Source organism: Cavia porcellus, unplaced genomic scaffold, assembly GCF_034190915.1.
Source record: "Cavia porcellus strain 051 isolate PalLab524CR breed Dunkin Hartley unplaced genomic scaffold, mCavPor4.1 scaffold_1, whole genome shotgun sequence".
Classification (NCBI taxonomy): domain Eukaryota; kingdom Metazoa; phylum Chordata; class Mammalia; order Rodentia; family Caviidae; genus Cavia; species Cavia porcellus.
In genome coordinates this window covers 219,247,908-219,274,077 of record NW_026947484.1, presented here as the reverse complement: position 1 = coordinate 219,274,077, position 26,170 = coordinate 219,247,908, and the positions used below count along the sequence as shown (strand labels likewise).

General features: G+C 40.3%; 1 protein-coding gene across 3 annotated transcripts in view; it reads right to left on the bottom strand.

Annotated features, from left to right (window-relative positions):
* Positions 1-6,239: 6,239 nt before the first annotated feature.
* Cdkl4 (cyclin dependent kinase like 4) overlaps positions 6,240-26,170 on the bottom strand; it is a 47,024-nt gene continuing 27,093 nt past the window's right edge. For 2 of the 3 annotated variants that reach the window (XM_003473044.4, XM_063229441.1), the window contains exons 6-10: positions 23,486-23,683; positions 21,515-21,597; positions 18,854-18,910; positions 14,608-14,742; positions 6,240-12,379 (exon numbers count right to left, since the gene is read on the bottom strand). In XM_003473044.4, the coding sequence (XP_003473092.1) occupies positions 12,278-12,379; positions 14,608-14,742; positions 18,854-18,910; positions 21,515-21,597; positions 23,486-23,683 (575 nt within the window). In that variant the 3' untranslated portion in view covers positions 6,240-12,277. The remainder of the gene's footprint in view (positions 12,380-14,607; positions 14,743-18,853; positions 18,911-21,514; positions 21,598-23,485; positions 23,684-26,170) is intronic. The other variant, XM_063229443.1, reaches the window with a different exon arrangement.

Below are 26,170 nucleotides of genomic sequence, written 5' to 3'. Positions count from 1 at the left end.
ATTTCTCTAATGACCAATGATGATGAGCATTTTTTCATGTATTTATTTGCCATTTGCATTTCTTCATCTGAGAATTGCATATTCATCTCAGATGCCCATTTTTGGATTGGATCTTTGAATTTCGGGGGTCTGAGTTTCTTTAATTCTTTATATGTTTTAGACAAGAGGCCCTTGTCTGAGAGAGAGTTCACTAAAATCTTTTCCCAGTTTGTGGGTTTTCTTTTCACTATGCTGGAGATTTCTTTTGACATGCAGAAACTTTTTAATAAGAAGTGGTCCCAGTTATTGATTCTGGGAAGTATTTCCCGTGCAGTTTGAGTCCTGTTCATGAATTCTTTACCTACTCCTATGTCTCCAAGGTTTCTACCTATTTTGTCTTCCAATAGATTTAGTGTTTCTGTTTTAATATTCAGATCTTTGACCCATTTAGATTTTAATTTAGTACATGGTGATAGACATGGGTCTAGCTTTAGTTTTCGGCAAATGGAGAGCCAGTTTTTCCAGCACCATTTATTAAAGAGACTGTCGTTCTTCCAGTGAACCTGCTTGGCTCCTTTATCAAAAATAAGGTGGTTGAGTGTGTTCGTAGTTGTGGTTGTATCTTCTAATCTATTCCACTGATCTTCAGCTCTGTTTTGATTCCAATACCATGTTGATTTTACTACTGTTGCTTTGTAGTATAACTTCAAGTCAGGGATTGTGATGCCTCCTGCTTTGTCTTTGCTGCTTAGAATTGCCTTTGCGATTCTAGGTCTCTTCTGGTTCCAGATGAAATTTAGGAGTGATTTCTCTAGATCTATAAGGTATGTTGATGGTATTTCTATTGGGATTGCATTGAATCTGTATAACAGTTTTGGGAGAATGGCCATTTTCACAATGTTTGTTCTTCCTATCCATGAGCAAGGGATGTCTTTCCATTTTCTGAGATCATCTTCAATTTCCTTTTTCAGTGTATTATAATTTTCACTGTATAAGTCTTTCACTTCTTTCGTAAGAGTAATTCCTAAATATTTCATTTTTTTGCTTGCTAATGTGAATAGTCCAGTTTCTCTTATTTCCCTCTCTGTAATTTTGTTGTTCGTGTATAGGAATGCTATTGATTTCTGAGTATTGATTTTGTATCCAGCCACATTACTGAATTTATTTATTGTATCTAAGAGTATTTCAATGGAGTTTAGGGGGTCTTCTATGTAGAGTATCATGTCATCTGCAAACAATGATAATTTAACTTCTTCTTTTCCTATCTTTACCCCTTTTATTTCTCTTTCTTTCCTAATTGCTCTGGCTAGTACTTCCAGTACTATATTAAATAGGAGTGGTGATAAAGGACATCCTTGTCTCGTACCCGATTTTAAAGTAAAGGCTTTCAATTTTTGGCCATTTAGTATGATGCTGGCTGTTGGTTTGTCATAAATGGCCTTTATTATATTGAGGTAAAGACCATTTATTCCAATTTTCTGTAAAGTTCTTATCATGAATAAGTGTTGGACCTTATCGAAGGCTTTTTCTGCATCTATAGAGATGATCATGTGATTCTTATTTTTGGCTTTATTGATATGGTGGATTACATTTATTGATTTGCGTATGTTGAACCATCCTTGCATTCCTGGGATGAATCCCACTTGGTCATAGTGTATAATCTTCTTGATGATTTGCTGGATCCTATTTGCCAATATTTTATTGAGGATTTTTGCATCTGTGTTCATTAGGGAGATCGGTCTATAGTTCTCTTTTATAGTTGGGTCTTTCTCAGGTTTTGGTACTAGAGTAATATTTGCTTCCAGGAATGACTTAGGAAGGATTGCTTCCCTTTCAATTTCATTGAATAGTTTGAGGAGTGTCGGCATTAGGTCTTCTTTATATTTCTTGTAGAATTCTGCAGTGAATCCATCTGGGCCTGGGCTCTTCTTGGTGGGTAAGGCCTTAATTACATTTTCAAGTTCATTAGCAGAGATTGGGTTATTCAACAGTTTTATATCCTCTTGATCTAGCTTTGGTACTTCATATGCTTCTAAGAATCTGTCTATTTCTTTTGTGTTATCAAACTTTTGAGAGTAGAGGTTTTCGAAATAGGTGTTGATGATCCTCTGTATTTCTATTGGGTCTGTAGTGATTTCTCCTTTTTCATTTCTTATTGCATGAATTTGAGCTTTTTCTTCCCTTTTTTAAATAAGGTTGGCTAGGGGCTTATCAATTTTATTTATTCTTTCAAAGAACCAACTCTTTGATTCGTTGATTCTTTGGATTGTTTTCTTAGTCTCTATTGCATTGATTTCTGCTCTGATTTTTATAATTTCCTCTCTTCTTTTGGCTTTGGGCTTGACTTGCTCTTCTTTTTCTAGCTGTTTGAGGTGTAGCATCAAGTTATTTATTTGTATTCGTTCTGTTTTCCTGATGTGGGAACTCAGTGCAATAAATTTTCCTCTCAGAACGGCTTTCATTGCATCCCACAGATTCCGGTAAGTTGTATCTGCATTTTCATTTTCTTTTAGGTATTGTTTAATTTCTTCTTTAATTTCTTCTGTGACCCACTGATTACTCAAGAGTGTGTTATTTAGTTTCCATGTGTTTGTGGAATTTTTGCAGTATCTTTTGTCATTAATTTCTAATTTCAGAGCGCTATGATCCGATAATATGCAAGGGATGATTTCAACTTTTTTGCATTTGCTTAAATATGTTCTGTGAGCTAATATATGGTCTATTTTAGAAAATGATCCATGTACTGCTGAGAAGAATGTGTATTCTGATGTTGTTGGGTGGAACATTCTGTATATGTCTATCAAACCCATTTGTTCACAGGTGTGATTCAGTTCTGTTATTTCTTTGCTCATTTTCTGTCTGGTTGATCTGTCCCTTGGTGTCAGTGGTGTATTAAGGTCTCCTGTTACAATTGTGTTACTGATAATTTGAGTTTTCATTTCTGTTAATAATTGTTTTATATAACTGGGTGCTCTGGAGTTTGGTGCATATATATTTAAGATAGTTATCTCTTCCTCTTGGAGTTTTCCCCTTACGAGTATGTAGTGACCTTCTTTGTCCTTTATGGTCATTGTTGGTTTAAAGTTCACGTTGTCTGCAAACAGAATGGCTACTCCTGCCTTTTTTTGGATTCCTGCTGCATGGAGAATTGTTTTCCATCCTTTGACTTTCAGTCTGTGAGTATCCTTCTGGGTTAGATGGGTTTCCTGTAAACAGCATATGGTTGGATTTTGTTTCTTGATCCATTCTGCTAGTCTGTTTCTTTTGATTGGTGCATTGAGACCATTTACATTAATGGTTATTACTGTTAAATGCTGGTTAATTGTAGGAATGTTATCTCTCTGCTGTTGCATCTTTATCTTTCTGTTCTGTTTAATTATTTGCTTTGCTTAGTGGTTTTTTCCTTTGTGTATCTAAACTGTCTTTCAATATTTTTTGCAGGGTTGGTTTGGTGTTCATGAAGTTCTTCAGCTGTTCTTTGTCATGGAAGTATCGTATTGCACCATCTATTTTGAATGATAGTTTTGCAGGATATATCAGTCTCGGTTGGAAATCATTTTGCTTTAGGATCTGGAATACTTCACTCCATGCTCTTCTTGACTTTATCGTTTGTGCTGAGAAGTCTGCTGTGATTCTGATAGGTTTTCCTTTATAAGTGATCTGTCTTTTCTCTCTGACAGCTTTTAATAATCTATTCTTGTGTTGGATTTCTGGGATGGTGATTATTGTATGTCTGGGTGTAGTTTTATTTTGGTTATGACTGTTTGGAGTTCTATATGCCTCACTGATCCTGATGTCAGTTTCTGATCTCATGCTTGGGAAATTTTCAGCTATTACTTCTCTAAATATCCTCCTGACATCCTTCATGTTGTCTCCCTCTCTTTCATTAATCCCTATCATTCTTATGTTATTCTTCTTTGCATCATCTTGCAGTTGTTGAATTGTTGTTTCCTGATTCCTTGTTATTTTCAAAAGAACTTTCCTTTCCTGTTCACTAGCTGCAATCCTGTCTTCAAGGTCTGAAATTCTATCTTCACTTTCATTAAGGCGGTTTTTACAACTTTCAGTGGAGTTTTTTATTTCCTGTATATCTCTGTGCATCTGCATTATGTATTCTGTTTGTTTCTTATATTGCTCATCTAGGGATTCTATCTTTTTGTTTAGTTCCTCCAATTTTTTATCTGTGTTTTCTTTAGATATATTTAGAATCTCTTTCATTTCTTTTATCATTTCTTCTTTTATCTGGGAGATTATTTCGAGTTTGAATTTCTTTAAAGCTTCCTGGAGTTGCTTGTCAATTTCAGTGGCTATTGTGTCCGATATATGAGGTGGATGGGATATATTTTCTTCTATATACATCGCTCCTAGGGTTTCTTGAGATGGGCTGGAGGTTTGAGGTTGTAATTTGGTCTTTCGTTTTGTCATTTTCCTATATTTCTGTGTTTCAAGTGTTATTTGAAAGCTTCCTCAGGATCTGTTGAAAATCCCCTTCTATGTTTGGAGCTACTGAGACTCTGGCACCGCGCTACCCCAAGCCATTGGGCCTACAGAACCAGTGGCCCTCCTCTGCCTGCTCAGAACTCCACAGTTCCAGACAAGCTGGGCCTCAGGGACACTGTGCGCCCACCTGCCTCTTGGAAGCTCCACAGTTCTTCAATCACAGCCGGGTTAGGGTACTCACCACAGGCCGCAGTGGTTCAGGAACCTGTGGACCCTCCCTGGTTGCAGAGATATCCAGAGTCCTCCAGACACGCAGAGAGGCCAGTGAGGGCACCCCAGATCTGCCCAGCTCCTCCTCTGCAGACCTATGGCCAGGCGCGGCAGCTAAACAGGCTGGGCTAGGCTGGTAGTGTGGGCCAGCCCACCTATCGGGAGCTCAGCAGGTCTCCAAATGAAGCCGGGAATGGGGAGGCTGATGTGGAAGCCTCAAACCCACCTCTCTCCTTCACTGCACCTGGAAGCCTGAGGGAACTCCAGCAGTCTGGGCGCAGATATCCAGAGTCCTCCAGACACGCAGAGAGGCCAGTGAGGGCACCCCAGATCTCGGAGACGGAGAACTTTCAGGAGGTGGGGCCGAGTGCATGTCTCCAGGGTCCACCGTGATGTGCTGTCTGCTCATCACCCCAAAGCAATGAATGAGTCAAATTAATCATGTGCTGAGACTCCCCAAACTGTCACCCAAATTAACCTTTTTCTCTTTATAAGTTGGTTTATTGTATAGGATATTTATTACAATGATGGAAATCTGAGTAACACACAAATCATCCCAAATTTAGTGGCTTAAAACGACGATTTATTTTTCCTTGCAGTCTCATCAGATGATGGGCTCATCCGGGCAGCTGTCTGCTCGCTTGGTGCCCAGTCATTTGCACAACAGGGAAACTCATTTGACTACGTGCTGTTGGTGGCTGCACTGAGCTGGAAGGCCCGAAGGCTTCCTTCACATGCCTGATGCCCTGTCCTGCTCCAGCAGCCACCTCCTCCTCACACGGTGTCTCTGGGCCTGAGGGGCTCTCCCCACTGGGGAGACAGAAGCTGCCAGGCCTTGTAAGGGCCTGGTCCAGAAATGGTGAGACAGTGCCTCTTGTGTTCTCTGTGCCTCAGGAAGTCACAAAGCCAGCCTGGACTCAAGGTGAAGAGAATGAGGGAGACTCACTTCTCCTGCGGTGGCAAAGTGGCTTTGCAAAAGGCACATGGGGTGGGAGAAACCATTACAGTCACTGGTGGTGAACTACTGCATTCTCTCAAACATGGGCACCATGAAAAATAGTGGACGCCCAGATTCGTTCAAAACCGGGTAACTGAAACACACTCCACCAGTGTCCTCGGTCATGATTTTACTAGTTGTTTTTCTCTTTTGATCATTAATCTGAGTTTTTGGTCTTGAGTCCTTTTTACCTTTTTAATTCTACCACAGAACCTCTGTGACAGCCTGGAATCAAAGATGCAAAAAATTTCATATCCTGTAGCAATGAGTCACAGAAATATTTAAAAAAAATACTTTGATAAATTGAAATAAAAAGAAACGTACAGCCTTAAAGTATAAAGATATTCTCAGGGATAGCATATGGAAAAGATTTTAAGTTTTCCTGTTTGTAAAAATTTCCAGTCAAAGGCACAAAGAATAGTTTGCCATGCCAGATGCTCAGGTATTCCTACAGTAGAAAATTAAATAATAATTTGTACATATGAAGGTGACAATTTTTCTCATTTAATTACAAAGCATTAGACAACAGATTAACAACTGAGTTGAATAGGAATTAGGAGACAAAATAGTTTTAGCTTTTATTAAAATAAGCCAAACGTCATATTAGAATTAAGTTATATATACAGGTATAAAATCACCAAAGTAGTCTTATATCTGGGCTTTCTAAATATCTTAAGCTAAATTAAAAATCCATTATATACATTTAACATAACAAAGTATTTTGTAATGAATTGTTTGTGGTAGTTTAAATTACTGTTATTTTAATTATCAGATGCTTATACCTACAATTTCAAGTGATTTGAAATAGAACTGCTTATATATTCTAAAATCATAAGTAGAGACATAGTATCTTCAATACGACAACGTTTAGAGAAAAGGTTGGTCAGTAGTAATCAAAACAGAAAACCTCTAACATTAAAAATACAGACCATTTATATGCCTATTTGACATACTCAGTTTGATTAAATTATGCTTCTAACTAAAGTTGACTAAGCCAAATCCTTGTTGCCAAAAAAGACAAATATAATTCAGATATATTTGTAGAATTTCATGAAGTTTTCATTTATTAAAATTACTGAGGTTTTGCTGAAAATAGAAATCTACTAAATGTTCTTTTTTCTAATGAATATCTTAGTATTTCACAGTATGTGTTATTTTTAACCTAATTAAACCCTGATGAATGACTACATATTCTTATGTATTTTAAGAGGACACCTGTTTTATTTACATGAACTAAAATCTAGCGAGGGTATAGTGTTGCACACCTGTAGTCTTAGCTATTCAGAAGGCAGAGGCAGAAAGATTGCAAGTTCACTGCCTGCCTGGCCAATTTAGCAAGCTCCTGTCTCAAAATAAGAGGAGGAGGAGGAAAGAAGAGCTGAGGATATAGGTCAGCACTGGACTGTTTGCCTCAAGGCCCTCAATCCAGTCCCCAGTATGGCAAAAGAAAAAACAAAACGAAACAAAACCCGAAGGAAAATTAGTTTCAAAATCCACTTTTGCTGGAATCCTGGCTACTCAGGAGGCTGAGGCATGATTATTGCAAGTTTAAGGCCACCTTGAGCAACAAAACCAGAACCTATATCCAAATAAAATAAAAAAGAAGGATCTATGTAGCTCAGTGCCAGGAGGACTTTGCCTAGTACATATGAGGTACTGGGTTTAATCTTCAATACAGAAAAAAAAAAAGCCACTTTTGTTCACCATCATTTTTGTTTATAAAACTTACCCTCTGTTTAACAGTTGTTTGTGAGCTACTATTGCCTGGATGCAATAGGTGTAGTGTGTTTGCGTGACTATAGGGGGTAATGTGGGAGGAAGAGAGGGAGGGGAAGGGAGATATCTCCTGGCTAGATCATAAACATCAACATTTTATCTTGGTGTTGCTTAAAAATATCCTCTAGCAAGCCTCTTCCAGTGGGAAACACACACACACACACACACACACACACACACACACACACAGAGGAACACAAAGTGCTACAGAGAATCAGAAGTGCAGGGCTGCAGGGAGTCTGAACTCTAGCTTAGCTACCTTCTTATCTTACAAACAGGAAACAACAGCACAGAAGAGATACATGCTGTGTCAAGAATACACAGAGGGTTGCCATGAGCCTTGACCCTGACTGTGCTAATTCTCAGATCAAATGATCTCTGTTGGTCTCTAATTATTTTAAATATCCTTAGGCTTTCATTAAAACAAGAATGAAGTTGTTAATGATTTTAATAGAAAACAAACGTACACCAGAACAGTGTGTGTGTGTGTGCACGCATGCATGCATGTGCGTGTTGTGGCAGGCACAGAACCAAAGGTCTTGGGCACAGTTAGGCCTGTCACTGGACTGAGGTACACTCTTGACTCTATGAGTGGTATCTCTCCTTTATATCCTAACTACACGCATTTTAAAAACCTGTATCTTTACCATTAAACTACTGTAGTACCTTACAAGGACTCCCACATTTTTTTCAAGATACTACTGCTTGTGGAATTCTGGTGATACATTCTAACATAAAAAAATTTTTTTTCAGTAGGGTGGACTCTGTGCCATTCACATTGTATCAAAACCAGGACTAGAACTTTCTAGGGGTACAAATGACCAAAATAGTGCTAAATTTTTCAAAAATTTCAATTCTATGGCAAGGACACTAAAGGAGCATGAAACATCTTAACCAAACTTAATCAAATTTCAAAATAACTTAGTGAAGTTCTTATGCCTTGTAATTGGGAAGTCAGCAACGCGGTGAAGAACTCAGGAGGAGGAAGAGCTTTCCGCTCCAGCCCTGTACGGCCTCAGGGAAAGCTTTACTTTCATCTTTCCTCAATCATCTCCCTAACTATAAGGGTTTGAAAGCCCCTTGGTCACAACTTTTTATTTTTATTTTTTTGGTACCAGGGATTGAACTCACAACCTTGCTCTTGCCAGGCAGGCCCTTGCACCACGGAGCTAAATCCCGGGCCTGATCACAACTTTTTATTTATTCTGTTTATTTTTTATGTATTTTCGAGACAGGGTCTCACTATGCAGTGCAGGCTGGCCCTGAGCTCACTTTGTAGCACAGGTTGGACTTGAACTTGCAACCATCTTTCTGCCTCAGCCTCCTGAGTGCTGGGATTATAGGCGTGAGCCACCACGCTCAGCTTAATCACAACTTTTAAATGATTCACTGTACTTAAATTAATCTTCGAAAAGTGACCAGCTAAAAAGGCTTGATGGAGCAAGTCGGAACAATTTCCAGAATTGAACAGAGATTGAAGATAATCTTAGCACCTAGACTTCCAGGTCTAAGAGAAATCTAAATAATGTCCTCCACTGTGCTCTGTGACATAGGTAAAGCTGACATTTTTCATGGTAGGTACAGTTAAAATGGCTCAGGCGTGTGCAGACGTGTGTGCACGCATGCGCGCGCGCGCACACACACACACACACACACACACACACACACACACACACACAGACAGACCGAGATCAGTAGCAGCAGCCCAGTTTGCAAGTTCTCAAGCACATGCAACATGGAGAGTCTGAGGGAAACCAAGAGTGTAAGAGGCCATCAGAGACGTTGCACAGGGGAGCACTTGACCAGCATCGCTCATGATGGTGCTGCAGTCCTGGGGCAGCAGTAAGTTAAGTGGCTTGGAAGTCAGCAGGGGTGAGGCAGGACACAGCGGCCGCACGAGACTCCTGCGTTCAGGGCATAGTGACGGAATCAAGAGGGAAGCACCTGGGGTAAGGCTGCTGGCTGGAGACGTCACAAAACTCATGGCTAAATGAAGGTTAGAGACCTAAGCACAGCTGCCTCCCACAGGGCTGAGAAAGGAGACTTGCTCAGCATGGGGGTGAGAGGTCTGAAGTCAGAACTGAGAAAAGTGTGCCACACAGACAGACAGAAGAGCCAGAAGAGAGCCATAGCTTGAGGGCTGTGTCCCCAGCCACACAGGTCGAAGCTTTGCTACATGGCCTGGGACACCTAAGCAAATATACCGGGGGATGCCATCAGGTTGATTTCCTCGTGTGGGAATCTAACCCTAAAACTGCACTGGAGTACTCCTGTGAGGCTAGATGCTTTCTCCTCTCCGCTCCCCAGTCATACCTAGTGACTGACGGGGAAGGAAAGGAGACAGAGCAATAGTAGTTTGCAAAAAATTTTTTTTGTACTGGGGGTTGAACTTGCAACCTCATGCTTGCCAGCCAGACACTTACGTTGCTGAGCCAAACCTCTGGCCTGCAATGGTAGTTTGAAACAATTATTTTTATAGAGAGAAAGAACACAGTACTGATGACTTGGGCTTAGGACTAGACTTCTCAGAGTGTGTGAGTGTGTGTGTGTGTGTGTGTGTGTGTGTGTGTGTGTGCGCGTGTGTGTGTGGTGTTCCTAAGGACTGAAAAGGGCCTCCTCACCGAGCTACGTGTCCATCCCTTCTCAAGACAGAGTCCCCCTAAGTTGACCAGGCTGGTCTTCAGCTTGTAACGCTCCTACTTCAGCCTCTCAGGCTGCTGGGATTACAGACACGCACCAGTACAGCAGCTTGAACTAATTCTTAAATGAAAGTAACAATAAGGGAAGACAGACATCAACCCCTGCCAACCCATCTACTGTTAACAGAAGGCTGCTGCAATCAACAGGAGTAAAAGAAGCATGTGCTGACTTATTTTTCTGCATGTATGCTGCATTATACTACATAGAGAACGCAAGTATATATGTACATGCATGTAGGTGAGCTGCAGCACACAGGGGGGCTGGCAGTAGGACTGCTCACTTGAAAACAAAAAGCACTCTGAAAACTCAAAAGAAATTTGTCAGTGAAGTTGCCTTTTACCTTTTCTTCCTCATTTGCCTTGCATCTGTGGTATCATCCTATTAAAAATGCAAGAAAATGGGCAAATTTGAAGAGGCATATTACTGATAATAGCATGAAAGTCAGACCCTAACAGTTTACAGTCACACTAATGCTAAATGATCAAATAAGATCACTTAAAAGTCCTTCTAGTGAGCAATGACTATCGTTTAGATGCCGTGATTCCATAGTGAGTGGATATTCCCAAATAACTGACTGAGATTCTCTGGAAGTTCACAGAATCTTATTCATTCATTTGACTTTTTGAGACACAACCTTGCTGTGTAACCCAGACTGGCCTTGAGCTCCCCCAGGCTGTCTCAAACTCCTGGCAGCCCTTTTGTCTCAGCCTCCCGAGTGCTGAGGTCACAGGTGTGCGCCACCTGACTTACACGTTATGTTTATAAATGCAACACACTGTTGGGTATAAACATTGTGTTACTGTTTCCTTAATAACACTACACACTGAACTGAGTGCCAGATACACAGAATTTCTGGAATGAGGTTTATTAGCAAAATTTGACAAGTAACCATGCCAGGATGGGAGCAGAAGAACTGATGAAGCATTTTCATTTTTATTGATGGCCACATCACCATTTTGTGCCTTCTGTTGGACAGTGACACATAACCCTGTATTATTATTTTATATGAGTTCCTTGTTGGCAAACCAAAAGCATGTTTAATTATTCTGCTTCATTTTTTAGATGTCCAGGATAAAAAGCACCTATTATGATAGTTCAAATTTTATAATTATATATATTGTGTGTGTGTCTCTGTGGCTTACTGGGGAAAATATTCCAGTGGAATTCCTGTATCTCTATTGAGGTGTTTGCTTCATTTCTTGTAAGAAACACAAAATGAAATTAACTGAATGATAATCTTGACCTGTTTTTGCAAGCACTTACAATATTCAAGTTGATTACGATGTACCCAATAGTTTAAGGCTGCGTGCAGAGCGCTACAGCTGCAAATGCTTGCAAGAAAGTCCTGGCCATGACCGACAACACGCCCAGGGGGACTGTTGGGTACTGAGGTGACTCAGCCAGGAGGGAAAGAAAAGGCATCATGGTGTACACAGCCGATCAGTGGAGGGCATTACTGTCACGAGGGTGCGGATTCCCTTTCATTTGCCCTCTATTTGCCATGTATTGAATTTGTATGGAATTTTCTCTAGCTGGCCTTGAAAATAGAATCATCAGTGTCTCATAAAGTAGAGAAAGTCGCGTCTGCCTAAGAATCGACCTTTCAGGTTTCCTTTCCTACACCAACATAAAAACATAGAATAAACTACTCGTATTGTTCAACAGGCCTGGTCATAATGAGAGTGAATTAAAACACAGGAAAATACTGTAATTCCTGACACAAACAACGGCGAGGCAGATTTGATATTGCTTTAAGACACGATGGGGTCAGCTGAAGCAAGATGACACATAAATCTTTCTTTCACACGTCAAAAATTGTAAGTCCACAAATTCTCAGCATAGACTGTTTAAGGAGGGTCTGCTCTGATGAAATTGAAAATGTCTCCTCCATATGTGCAGTTTCAGGCCTTACAACATTTAAAGAAAATGTTCTAAAAGATAAAGTTGGCATGTGAAAAGCACAGGGAAAGGAATCAGCAACGATCAGACCAAAACAATTCTAGAAGGCATCTTAATTTTCATATGGCTCATTTGCATTTGAAACACTGAATTCCTATCTTGCTTGTACAAAAATATGTACATATCAAGTTACTTCACACTTGAAAGAACATTTTCCTAAATGTTTGGAAGATGATCAAATTTTAACTGGAGGACTTGTTTTCTTCCATCAGGTGTGGGGGAGATGTGGCTTCCTGGTATGAGAGGCAACAGTTGATTCTAATAGCAGAACAAGACAAAAATAAGAAAGTAAATTGAAAACAATTCTTTTAGGTACAGTTCGAATTAAAGGCGGTAGAACAAAAAGGATACACACAGTACAAAGATGTCAAAAGGCATCAACTTAAAAATTACGCTTGGTTACCTTTCCAAAAATTGTGAGTCTCTGATACTTGAAAATTATGTTCTGTAAGTTATTCTAAGATTTTTGTGGATATACTATTGTTTATTTCAATATACTCATTTGTGAGTATCTAGTCAATGATTAAAGGCAGCTTTCCACCAGCTATTAAACAATAATTCCCATCTCAGGCTTTTAAAAGCTCGGACAGTTGGGGCACAGCAAAGGCTCTCCTATCTTTACTATCATGGATAGATACTATTTAGTCTTAGGAAGTTGGTGGTTATATACTCAGACTAAGAAGCGGGGATCTAGGTAAAAATTTGGACCCACAAAGTAAAACCACATCTTTGTGTAACTTAGTTTCTTTCCTGACCTGATAAAACTTCTAGAATTGTCCTCAGGAAGAAAAGTTTTCTGAAAGGCATCTTTGTCCTTCTCCTGGCCTTGACCTCTGGGGACGTCCCTGGCAGAGGGCGCTGTGAGTGTGGCCTCAGGATGTGGTGCTGTGTACACTGCCTGTGCAAGGGACAGGTGCGTTCATTAGGGACACAGAACGTGACAGCGTCTTCGTAAATGCGATCGTCTAGTGCCTGCTGCTTGTGTGGCCTTCTCTGGTCCCAGGGATTTGGGAGGCCTTTGTCCCTGGGTGGCAGTGGCCAAGCTCAGGCTGCGCTCTGAGCCTCGAAGGCCGGTACCATGCAGATCCCCAAGGAGAAAATGGATCAAGGTGTCTGAAAGGCAGGATGGGGCGGTGACCTGTGTGTCCCTCCCAGGCCAATGGTGGGGAATAAGTCACGTGGACGGCTTGAAGGGGGGAAGGTCTTTCATACATAATTCACACTGTATTTTCAGATTGTTGCTACAAAAGTACTTAGACAAATCCTAAGCATCTTAAATGAAAGCTGCATTGGGATTGACTTGCAAAAGATTAAAAGCGAAAGGTAAATGGCCTGTGTAATAAAACTTTACATATGCAGCGGTTTTGGAGACACATAAATAATTTAACATTTCATTTTATGGATTTAGTCTGATCTGTGTCTCTTAACAAATTTTTATTTTAACCATTAGGGGATCAGAAAAAAATAAAAAGATTGCTTTTTTCCTTTATGGAATATGTGCTACGGAGAAGATAAATGACTAACAATTACACCAAAGCTAGATTAAGGGAGCACAAACGGTGCTGACGGTCAGTCTCTGATAAATTGGAGATTATCATCTTGATTTATTAAGACACAATGGTTACCTACTTGCACACTTGAATAATGTTTAGTAAGCGCCTTTTGTAAGTCAGGTATTGTTTTCGGTATTGGGATTTTACAAAGTGAGAGGAAAACAAAAGACAACAAACCTACTTCCATAAAGTTTATGCTTTTGTTTCAGTTTTCTGAAAGTAAGTAGATAACAACTGTGGAACTAACACGTGTCACAGTAGTCACCATTTTGTTTCACAATATTGGCCCATTTTAAGACCACTTCTGGTTCCCTGGTATCTGGTTTCCTGCTGTGTACCTTGCAGAGCTCGCCCTAGTGTGTTTGTTTGTGGTACTAGAGAGTGAGTTTAGGGCTGTGCTGCCATGGAGCTGCATCTCCAGCTTGCTCTTAGTTTTGAGGAAAAGCTTAGGAAAAGCAAACTTAGCTGCCTGCATGTGTGAAGGGAAGAGGCCTGTCTCCTTTGTTGTGCATCTAGAGGCTACGGAAAGGACCTGGGATTCTGCTGTAACCGTGGTAAACAGTCCCGTTTTTACTCTATGAAGTTACGTATGTTTGATCAATGTGCAGACTGGGCACAGTGGTGCACACTTGTATTCTAGCTATTCAAGAGGCTGATGCAGGAAGATCGCTTGGATTTAGGAGTTGGAAACCAGTCTGGGCAACATAGTGAGGCCTTGCCTCCAAAAACAAAACAAAACAAAACAAAAACAAAAACAAAAAACCTTGGAATAAGATTTTCATAGTTCTGGGTTTTATTACATCAATCACCAATATTTATTAAGATAAATAAATGTACCTAAACCAGAAAAAAAGTGTTGGTGGCTACCTAGTCATTCTGAAAGGCAGAATGCGGGGGAACATTTATGGCCTTTTAGCGTGTGGACAGAAGTACCTGCTGCCGCCTTCTGCTCTTTCCCTCACTGCGCGCTCTTCTTTTCCCTTGATCCTCGCGAAGAGAGTCAAAGTAGGGACTCTCCAGGAGCTGAGCGCAGGTTAACCTGTCATCTGGGTTCATCTTCAGACACCCCTTGGAAGAAGAGAAAAGCAAAAGTACACTGAGAAAAGGGCTTCCTTTGTTTCTGGGTCCCAAAATTCTGGATGGTAACCTGAGAGGGTAAATATGAGTTTAAAAAACAAGTGTGCGTATTATCGAGTCCTCAGAGTTGGCTGCTGCCTCTTCTACTGCTTCAGTCCTTTTGTGGGGGGCTGTGTGGATGCTCACCCTGCCTGCAGGGGCCACCTGAGTGCCACGTGCTCCCATCGTGACTTCACCACGGGTGACAGCAAGCCATCCGTAGGAGCCTTCAGAGTGCTGTCCTTGGAGCAGCGGCACCAGCCAGAGTGGGTTTGACAGGTGCTGGCTCTGAACTGCAAATTCCAGGGTCCTACCCAACACCACCCCATCAGGAACAGGGAACTGTGTTCACGGTTAACAAGCCCTTGGGTGGTTCTGGGTGCCTCATGCTTGAGTATGAGGACACCTGTTTAAGGAGATGGTGAGGAAATGTGAGCCTCAGAGAGGAAATGAGAAGGAATCTAAAATGGAGAGAAAGGGAATGTATTTTCATTGAAGAGTAACCAGAGGCCAAAGAAATAGTGGCACTATGACCCTTTATATTTGAGGGCATCAGAAGGCTCTAAATTTGTCTCCCAGCATGAGGCATAGTGACACAGAGGAGCTGGCAGCAGTCCTGACACAAAGAGAATCCCTATCTCCAAGAATCCCTCATACTCTGGCCAGAGAATGAAGCTTTTCTCACTGGTACAGGCAGACGGCAATCTGTAAAGACAGGCGGTGGCATGATACCCAGGCACAGATGACCTGAAAGCTCTTGCCTTGTGTCCATAAGAAATACGCTTCTCTAGCATCAGCGACTTTGTCCTGAGGTCTTCAGGAGTGCAGAAAACCACACTGCCTGAGGCTACACTAGCCAGAGAGCTGCTCCCTAACCCAGCAACCTCAGGTCACTGAGATCCCTGAGAAAGCAGCCTATCCCAAGCATATCACCTACCCCTCGAGCATTATCTGATTAGTCCTGTTTTTCCAGAAACAATCCAGCCTAGCATAACCAGACTCACCTGTCCCCTCTTGCCTACAGCCTGGTCCAGGCAGATCACCCCCTAATTAACAAAACTCATCCATGATTAGCTCCAGCTGCTACTGGGAGGCAGTCTCCTCAAACCCTTTAATGCTGTCAGGATTACCATCAGGACAGCAAGACTTTGGTGTTTTGGGGGACGGGGTCTCATTGTGTAGTTTAGCCTGGTCTTAAACTCAGTACATATCCCAGGCTGACTTTAAACTCATAATGATCTTTTTTTTTTTAATTTTATTTAAGGAGAAAAGAATTAAAAAAAAGCAGGGAAAGGGTACAAGTTATACAGATTTACAGAAGAAAAAAATGAACAGTAGGAAATCACTAGTTAATGGATTACATATTGTCATCTTAGAAATAATTGTTCAAGTCACAAAATTAAAGCTTGTAAACTGGACATTCCATCAATGATACTGCAAACAGTTCTGTTCATTGATCCAATAAAACTCTGTGATATCATTTTCTATCTTATACACTTAAATATACATGCAGTTATATAGTTTGGAGCACTTTCTTTTCCTCTCTTTTGTACCATGACTATTACACATTTTGGGTTTCATTGCTCCCACGGTTCTTATTGCTTTTTTGGAAGAGAGTAAAACCAAATGTGACATAACAGAACAGAATTGGTCAAGTCAAAAGGGTGGACATAATACATAATGTAAAAACATAATACAAGGTGATCAACAATGGTTACCATAATGCCTCCCACTATCTCTAATAGAATTGCCTATATCGTTAGTTATAATACAATTGTAAACTCATAATGATCTTTCTGCCTGCCTCCCAAATACTGGGATTGATATATGCTACCACACTCGATTCAGAAACACTATTCTGGATAAAAACTGTGGTAGTCTCTTTATCTCTTCCTGGCTTCTGACTTTCATTCCATTTAAATGGCTCTAGTTATCAATACCAATGAACTCTATTCTTAATCCAACAGGCATGCTCAGTTCTGGTCTGAGCAGTACGAGTACTAGTGATGGGGTCCTCCTGGAAACGCTCTCTTTAGCTTGTCTCACTTTTCTTCTTCCTGTCTTCTGATCACTCCTTTCAAACCAGCCTTTGCTAGTTTACGATCTCCACGGTGATTGTATGAAGTTCCTCCAGGTTCAATCCTAGCTGTCCCTAGTTTCTTCTATTCTCTTTGATCCCATGGAGTCAAACATCAAGGCGTACTAGAATTTCTCACATCTGTAAACGTATTGTAGACTCACCCTCTGAAATCCAGACCTGCACGTATAAACACCTATTTACTGTCCCTTAAGTATCGAGGGCACAGTTAGGGGTTGAATTGTGTCCCCCCGTACTTCAGGATGTGATCTTACTGAAAATAACATCTTTATAGATGTAATTAGCTAAGATGAGATTATAGTGGAGTAGGGTAGCCCCTCTGGTCCAGTTATGATTGAGTTTCCATAAGAAGGCAGACACTGGAGACACAGATCCACAGAGAATGTCATCTCAAAGAATTTTGCCCTGGATGGGAAGCTGCAGCGGTGGGAGGCTGGGAGGCAGAACCAAGAGGCTCTATCTTGAGGTCATCTTCCCGGCCCCTAAGCCCTACCTGTGTGTCGAAATGAATTCCAATGGGCTCCCTGTGCATCAGTAACGCCCCTTAGGCTCCACTCCAAACCTAAGCTGCATGTATGCCCCCACACCACGAGTCGGGCAGAGAGAATGCCAGACCCTGGAGGTCATGGAGTGTCTCTCCACATTCCTAAAATAAAGGCCACTTTTATTTCATGCTTCTTATCTTTTTAGCCGTGCCGAAAATTCTATCACCATCCAAGGACAGAGGCAGACAGAAAGCAGAGTTATGCTACCACCAGCCAATGAACACTTAGGGCTCACAGAAGCTAGAAGAAGCAAGAAAAAAATCCTTGCCAACAGTCTTCAGAGAAAGTGTGGACCTGCCAACACCCGGGGAACTGATCTGGCACTTCACACTTGCCTCTCTCTTCTGCTTTGCCTCCCCCCCAGAGAAATCACAATCAACTCTATCAGTTTTACTTTCAAATACATCTTGAAGTCATTCACGTTCTTATGTGGGCTCTCAACCTATTGAGATCTAGCCTATCGTTAAATGCCTCTAAGTTAAAAAAAAATTTTTTTTTTATTTCAAAGAACATTTTTAGGTAAGAGGCTGCAAATGCTGAGCTGCTCTTTGGGAGCGGGACTAGAACAATGTCCTCGATTAATTTTGGGACTGCTGACACTGACTGGGTGGAGTGGGTGCTTCTCTGAGTCTATCTCGCCTGCATTAATAGCCTTTTCTGTAATTAAGAAGCCAATGCGTTCTCAGAGGAAGTCTTTGACAGATGTGCTTCTAATCTGGAAAAGGTCCAGAAGACGGGACATAAGAAACTGGAACTGTAAAATCCAAAACGGGATCCTTTTCTTGAAAAAAGCAAAATAGTCAATCCTTTTTTAAATTTGGTGGCAAGTCCTCCCCTACCATTTGTAATCATCTACGGTCTTTTTCTTAAGTGACTGGACTAAAGCAGCAATTTGGCAAGATGGTCACAACCACAGAGACAAATGAACAATAAAGACTGTGCTCAGGGTCTTGTTCTAAACCCAACGAAAGGGACACAAAGGCCCTGGCACAGACTGGCTGACGCATGCCACCGCCATCCCCAACACTTCCCCTGCACAGGGTATGACCTGGTCCCATGCGCTAACCACCTGTGATGGTAGCCAGTATTTATTTGGTGTTAAATATGTCTCAATCTTTTTTTCATGGGCAGGACTCTAGGAGATAGGACATGGCCATGGAATAGCAGAGCTTGATCACATAGAAAATCCTCAGGTCTATGGCCAATACTTAGGGCTCCTATGATTCCGCCTTCTCTTCTGGTAGATATATCAGGACAGTTACTACTTAAACTTGCTTGAACTGTAATTATTTTATAGTTCCTTATCATTTTTAGCGACTGCTTTGGCATTATTTGCTCCACTGTCTACCTCTCTCAGAATTAACTGGTTTCAATTATTACAATTTGTATGTGATCATTATTATAATAAATCCTTAAGTACCTTCATGAAATTCAAAGCCTCAGGATGAGCATCTGAGAACTTTTCCTCAAGAGTTTCCTAGAAAACAAAGAATATCAATGTTACATAACAACAAAGTAATATATTTTGTATAGACTGACAATAACACTTGGACAAATATTCTTCAATATGTTAGAGAATTCCTTTTTAAGTTTGTTAAAAATATATGCCATAATGTAAGTGTCTGAGAGACATAAAATTGGGAGTTATTTTCTTAATTTCAAGATATCTTATAATTAATCAAGATATCTTGTAAACTAGTACTTCTAGGTGGGAACAGGATGAGGAAGCTTCATATATATAAATATTTCAATCTGAAATTCTACTGCAGTATTATACAATATCTGTGCCTGGCCTATTTACAAGGATGCTCTGAGAATTCATGAAAATATTTTGAATTATACATATAAGAGCTCTATAAAAATCAGCAGAACGATAAGCACAATACTCAGAATAGTGGGGAGGGAAGGAGAGGGGAAAGCTTCAGTAGTAATATTCTACTTCTTTCACTGAACAGCAGAATCTTGTGAGTTTTGTTGTATCTTGTTCTTTTTTTTAAACTGTTCTTATCTTAGAAAAATTTATACACTGTACAAAAGTAGAATAACAAGGATCTCTAATACCAGACAGCTGGCTTCAACAATGACCAAATCATAAGCAATTTTCTTTGATGTATAAACATATTGCTTGTCAGCTTTTTACCACTAGGAATTATTTGGAAGCAAATTGCAGACATCACGTCATTTTTTTTTTATCGGTACCGGGGATCGAACTCACGACTGCCTGCTTGCAAGGCAGGTGCTTATGCTGCTGAGCTAAATCCCCAGCCCCGACATCATGTCATTTTAATTTTTTGCTAAATATTTCAATATAAATATTTAAAACTCAAAGGCATCTTTTAAGGTGGGCAATCCCAGCAATCTTCAAGGCAAAAAGATCACAAATTCAAGCCCAACCTGGGTAACTTAGTGACATAAAAAAGATTCCATCTTAAAAAAATACAGAGAGCTATGGATGTAACTCGGCACAAAGGACTTAGGTTCAATCCTCAGTGTCACCAAAATTTTAAAAAGCTATCTTTTAAAAAAAGCATCAAGATATCATTTATTATATCTAAAAAACTTTTAAGACTTAACAAAACTTAATATCCATTAACTCTAGTTGGTATATAGAATTCTCTACTTACCCTCTCATTTCTAATTTGAGTCCAATTAGGTTCATTTGTAATGATTATAGGATTGTGAAGTCTCACAAGCAATGTAAACATTATATACCACAAACAGGTACTAATAAAAATAATAAAAAATAAATAGCCTGTTCTTTAAACACACGTTACCTAAATAAATATCCTTTCACTAACTTTAACTTTGTAACTCAACCTTTAACCTTATGTTTATTAAAGATTTTAAGAAATAGAATAAAAAACCCATAACTTAAGGTATGGTATTAAATAATCAACTTAAACAATGTCCAGAGAGCCAGCTGGGACCATTTGAACTTCATCCTGTTCACATGCACCGTAAGCCAGGTCTTGGCTCTGCAGACCTTTTCAGGCCTTGAGCCGCTCTGGCTTGGACACAGTGGCTGTGAGGACACACACGTCTCGGGACATCTTTTCCCTCCCTACGCAGCTTCTAGACCACAATGAGTTACAAGGTGACAGCCTGAACTTGGGTAACACAGACAGGAAACTGATGTCTTCAGAAGGTAAAACAATCAAGTGGCCACCGATACACGCCGGTTAAAGGAAAAGACCACACCGAGAACACAGAGGTGATCACTGATTTGAGTTTTACGAGTTCACTGAGAATCACTTTGTAGAATGATCTTCAGTGGGGAAAATGTAAGTTCTTTATTATTTTTATTTTTTTCAGTTGATACCAGGGATTGAACTCATTACCACGCATTTGCAAGGCAAGTGCTTATGCCACTGAGCTAAATCCCCAGCCCGAAAATGTAAGTTCTAAAACAAAGTTTTTAAAATTGATTTGAGCTTGGTTTCACAAGCTGAAAAACAAGATAATGCATGTCTTCAAAATAAAGTACATGACTGTAAGTATGAGAAATAATTATTTCCAGGAAAGTTAACCCTAGCATCTTGACCAAGAGGATCATGGTATTACTTAAGATTTATAAATATACTTTCAATTAAAAAAGTTTTTTTTGTCTTTTGAGACAGGGTCTATGTAGTTCAGACTGGACTTGAGCTCACTGTGTAGCCCAGGCTGGCCTCGAACTCGAGGCAAATCCTCCGGTCTCCGGCTCCCGAGTGCTGGGATTACAGGCGTGTGCCCCTGTGCCTGAATTTGTATTTTTAATTTAAAATTTAACATCGATATTTGAATAGATAGGACGGGTAAAACTTTAAAACAGTTTGTGGCTAACTTTTTGAATTTTTTTCTATGCATCCTGGGTTGGTCTTAAACTCCCTGGCTCGACTGAATGTTTTTCCTCAGCCTGCTGGGTAGCTGGGACTTCGGAGCATCCCACGATGCTTGTCTTATGCATTCTTATCGTAGTTTCTCTGTGTTAGATTTCATACAGAAAACAGAAGCCAAAAGCACAAATATTAAAAAGGAACAACTACCATTTTTTTTTAAAGAAAGCAGGAAATAATAAAATGCCCCCAACAGAGCTGCTCACCATGTCTTCAGGTTCAGGAATACTGATACCATGGAAAAACTGGTTACTTTTAAAGATAGATTGATGTCTCGGGATTAGTTTTCCTGTAAAATACAAATCACATAATTCATGATAAATCTGGAAGAAAGTCAGCAGTGTCTCAACAGCCAGCTTCCAAAGCCCAGATATGCAGGGAGTGCGCCTTGGTGGTGAGAGCTACGTACGGGTGCCTACCAAAGTCCTGTCTGCTTGGGTGAGCAAATTTCTCATAGGATGTTTTTTGCTACATGGGGTTCAGTCAGTCCTTCGGCTTCCATCAAAATGGTGCTGAAGACCTCACACACATTACCTCATTTAACCTCACAACGTACTGCTGTTTTGAATCTCCACCATCAGTGAAGAAAATGTGGTTCAGAGAGGTTTACAAGTTTACTCACATGGTAATTAAATGACTGAGATGGGAGTCAGACTCAGGTCTGGGAAGTGTCTGTCTAATGAATTTAGGAAACACAAAACACACACTGAGGGTACAGCCAGTAGCGATACTCTATGCCATGCTTTCATGATGTGGACTTTTCCAGGAGAACATGTGGCAAACAAGGGGGCACTGTCCAGAGGAGTTAATTCACAGCCGTCCTTTGTGCGGAAGCATCACTTCCTTCCCATCACGCTGCTGGGGTGAAGCGGCCGCCAACATTTGGGTGCGTCAGGCCAATCGTGAAGGTTCCCTGACCCTCGGTTTCTGTTTTTCTTTCTTTTCTTCCTCCTTCCTTCCTTCCTTCCTTCCTTCCTTCCTTCCTTCCTTCCTTCCTTCCTTCCTTCCTCCTTCTCTTTCTCTCTCTCTCTCTTTTTGGTACCAGGGATCAAGGCCCTCCTCATTTATAAAACAGGCACTATTAAAAATGATATAGCTAGGAGCTGGGGGTTTAGCTCAGCAGCATAAGCATCTGCCTTGAAAGCAGGCAATTGTGAGTTCGATCCCCGGTACCGATAAAAAGGAAAAAGACAAAAAAAAAAAAGAAAAGAAAAGAAAAGAAAAAGATATAGCTTCATCAACAAGTTTTTCTTAAGATTACAAAAGATAATGTGTATGAAAGTAATTTGTAAATTCTTGAGTACCATTCAAATAATGTATGTTAATATTATTTTAAACTCTAGGTGTCACTTTCATCCAGGAAAAAAAAAAAAAAAAAACCACCAAAACCACAAACAAACAAACAGAGTCTTAAGCTCTAGGGGAAGGGTTTTGCAAACTAAGGCCTGAAGCCAAATCTGGTCCAGTGCCTATTTTTGTACAGCCAAGATCTGAGAATGGCTTTTACCTTTTCAAGTGGATTTTAAAAAGTCAAAATATTTTGTGCCATGCAAAACCCACAAAAATTCATAGACATATTGTGTATGGTTGTTTTTGCATTATAAGAACAGAATTGAGGGGGCTGGGGATTTAGCTCAGCGGCATAAGCACCTGCCTTGCAAGCAGGCAGTCGTGAGTTTGATCCCCGGTACCGATAAAAAGGAAAAAGACAAAAAAAAAAAAAAAAAAAGAACAGAACTGAGGAGTTGTAATAGAGACTGTATAATATACAAGACCCAAAATACTTATCATCTAGCCTTTGACAGCAAACAACTGCTGATCTCTGCACTAGAGTAAATGGTGGAACCTCTCTTGTAGTAGACAGAAATTGTATGTGATCAAGTATCTCTCAGATTAAGCTCTAGGCAGCTGACTCCTATTTCTATTTCACTCTGCTATGAAGATAAATGTACAGTGTATTCCATGACTGACTTTTCGTGGAAAGGCATCTGAAAACTTGCTAACAAGAATTACAGTTCTGTATGTTGAGAAAGGATTGTGCTTTGGCCACAACACAGAATCCAGAACCACCATTCTGTGTAGAACTTTGGAGAAGCAATAAAGCTCTTGTTTTCCATCTAATAAGATGTTACTATAACATGTCAGCAACTCTGTGAGCCATAAAATACAGTTCATACCCAGTGTTCTGATTATCAGATAAAGTTGGTCCACATCTGATTTTCCAGGCCAGAGTGGCTGGCCTGTCAAGAGTTCAGCAAAAACGCAGCCAGCAGCCCAGACATCGACTGAAGAACCATACTGTGTGTCTCCCACGAGGAGCTCGGGAGCTCGGTACCACCTAGTGGCAACGTAATCAGTGTAGGCATCTCCTGGAACTGCAACGGCATCAAGCAGGTCAGGTAGTCAGACTCTCCTACGCGGTGAACTGTGACCTCTCCTGAGAGCTGGCCAGCCATTCAGGGAGGCCTCGCTAACTCCCAGAGGCACTGTCTGCTCACAGCTTATGCACTGAGGCACTGTGGCTTACACTAAGCTTACCTCATGCCCTGAGATAATAAATTCAACCTTCACAAGTACCTTAGCTGTTATCTGCATCATCCCAGAGGGGGCAAAATAAAAATTTCTGTACTGTGACTTTATGTCTAAGCCATCTATTGTTTGTTTCTATGTTACTATCAGAATGGTGCTTGTTGGTTAAATTGTGTCTCCCCTAAAACACAGCTTTGAAGCCCCAACTCCTGGTACTTGTAAAGGTGTCTTTATTTGGAAATAGGAAGAGAGCATAAAAAGAATTACAATACATTAGGTACATATACCAACTCCCTAGGTGAATGAAATCACCTACTGCAAACATACACTAATAAAATATTTTGAAGAAGGAAATAGGGTCTTTGGAGATGTTTAATGGATTTCTCATGAGGTCATGCTAGATTGGGGCAGATCCTAAATTCAGTGACTAGAGCCCTTACAAGAAGACCATGGCCTTCCTAACACCTTTGTGTTTCTGGCCTCTAGAATGGTGAGAGAATAAGCTTCTGTTGTTTTAAGTCACATAGGTTGTGACAATTTATTATGGCAGCCCTAGGGACTAATGCACTGCTGGCCAATGGCACAAACCCAATTTTTCTATCTAAATTCGTGCTGTAGGGCCCATTGTGACAAAGAAGTTTGACTCCTTGTACTGTCAGTGACATGTACTGTGAGATAGGCAGGTGACAAGAGAGCTGGGTGCAATGTTACAAGCCAACCCTGCCCTACTGGCCCAGGCCTGAGGCACTTGCCTCCCAAGAGTGTGGAAGCCAGTCCACAATTGCCACAGACCTGGAAGATTCAGGAACCCCAATTTTTCCTCTGAGGCTGAAGACAATGGATAAGGACTTTGGGCTTTTAATGGGCAAGAGTCGCATATGAGTTCCACAATGACGTCTACAAATGCTCAGGGGGAGAAGAGCTGGGAAGCTGGCTTGGTCTGCAGCAAAGGCCTCAGGCAGCCAGCCTGTGCCTGCCTGAAAGGCATCTCAGAAGCAGGGCCTGCAGCTCTCCACTCAGCACAGCCCTTGCAGGAGAAAAGAACACTTACTGCTCTTTCATAAAGTTATAAACTGTTCATTTTAGGTGATAAAACCTGATGACTTCTTTAAATGACACAAATTAATAAACACTATTTAGGAAATTTGGAAATGAAGAATAAGAAAGAAAATAACAACTAATGACAATTCTCACCATTCATTGGTTAAATCAGCTGTTAGATTTGGGAAACCTTTTCTAAAATTTTTAAAAAGTAATTGAATAAAATATAATATAATAAACAGAAAAAAGGAAAATAAAGTCAAGTTTTACCACTTGAATATATCATAAATTAATCTTTTGGTGTTTTTCACACAAATATTATTCTTTTTTTCACTTTTTATTTTTTATTACTACACATTTCCTTTACATTCCTTGTGGGGATACAGTACATGTAAAACATCTCAATCTTTTTTGAGTACTTCTGACTACTGTCTATCTAATAATATATAATTTTGTATATTGATATTTTCATTTAATTCTCTATATTTACCAAGTTATGATAGACTTGAGTTTAATGATTGCCTGATGGCCTCACTGTGTATCCATGATTTATCTTTCTCAAATTTTCTTATACTTTGCCATTATAAACATCACCACAGCTCTGCTCCAAACTTTTCCTGTATTTAGGATTCTTTCTTCAGAATATATTTCTATAGGTGGAATCAGTAGATTGAGAGGCATGAACATAATTTATAAAATTATAAAATTAATTCTTTTCATTATAAAAAACTTGAAAAATACAAAAAGTGTAAAGAAGAAAATGAAAATCTCTTCCCACTCAGAGAGAAACCAGGGTAGTGTTTGGGTGCATTTCCTCTCTTTCTGATGTTAATATTGCACACCTAAAGTCACACCTGATTGGGACTGCTATGGTTTCTGTCTGGATATCCCTAGGATTTTTTGAAAGTGGCTGAATCTAGAGTTTGTGATTAGTTCACTGCCTAGTGCTGGTACGGCAGAATGAGTGCTGCGCCTGCCCTAGGGCGAGTAGCCTGCATACTGTATGAAGGAAGCTTGTTCCTTCCTGTTGCCTTTTTTGCTCTTGTTGCTTTTGCTGTCTTCTGCCACCATGAACGCTTGCCTCTCTGTCACACCATCCTCCTGTGGAGAAAGCTGATTATGGACTGAAACCTCCACAAACTGTGAGCGAAACAGACCTTTCCTGCCTTAACTTTGGCATCAGGTATTTTGTCTCAGCAATGAGAGAAAATGAACACAGGGACAACCTCTCTAAGTGCAGTTTTGTCTTTTTTTTCAATTAGCACCAATATTGTGAGAGTTGAAGCACCAAT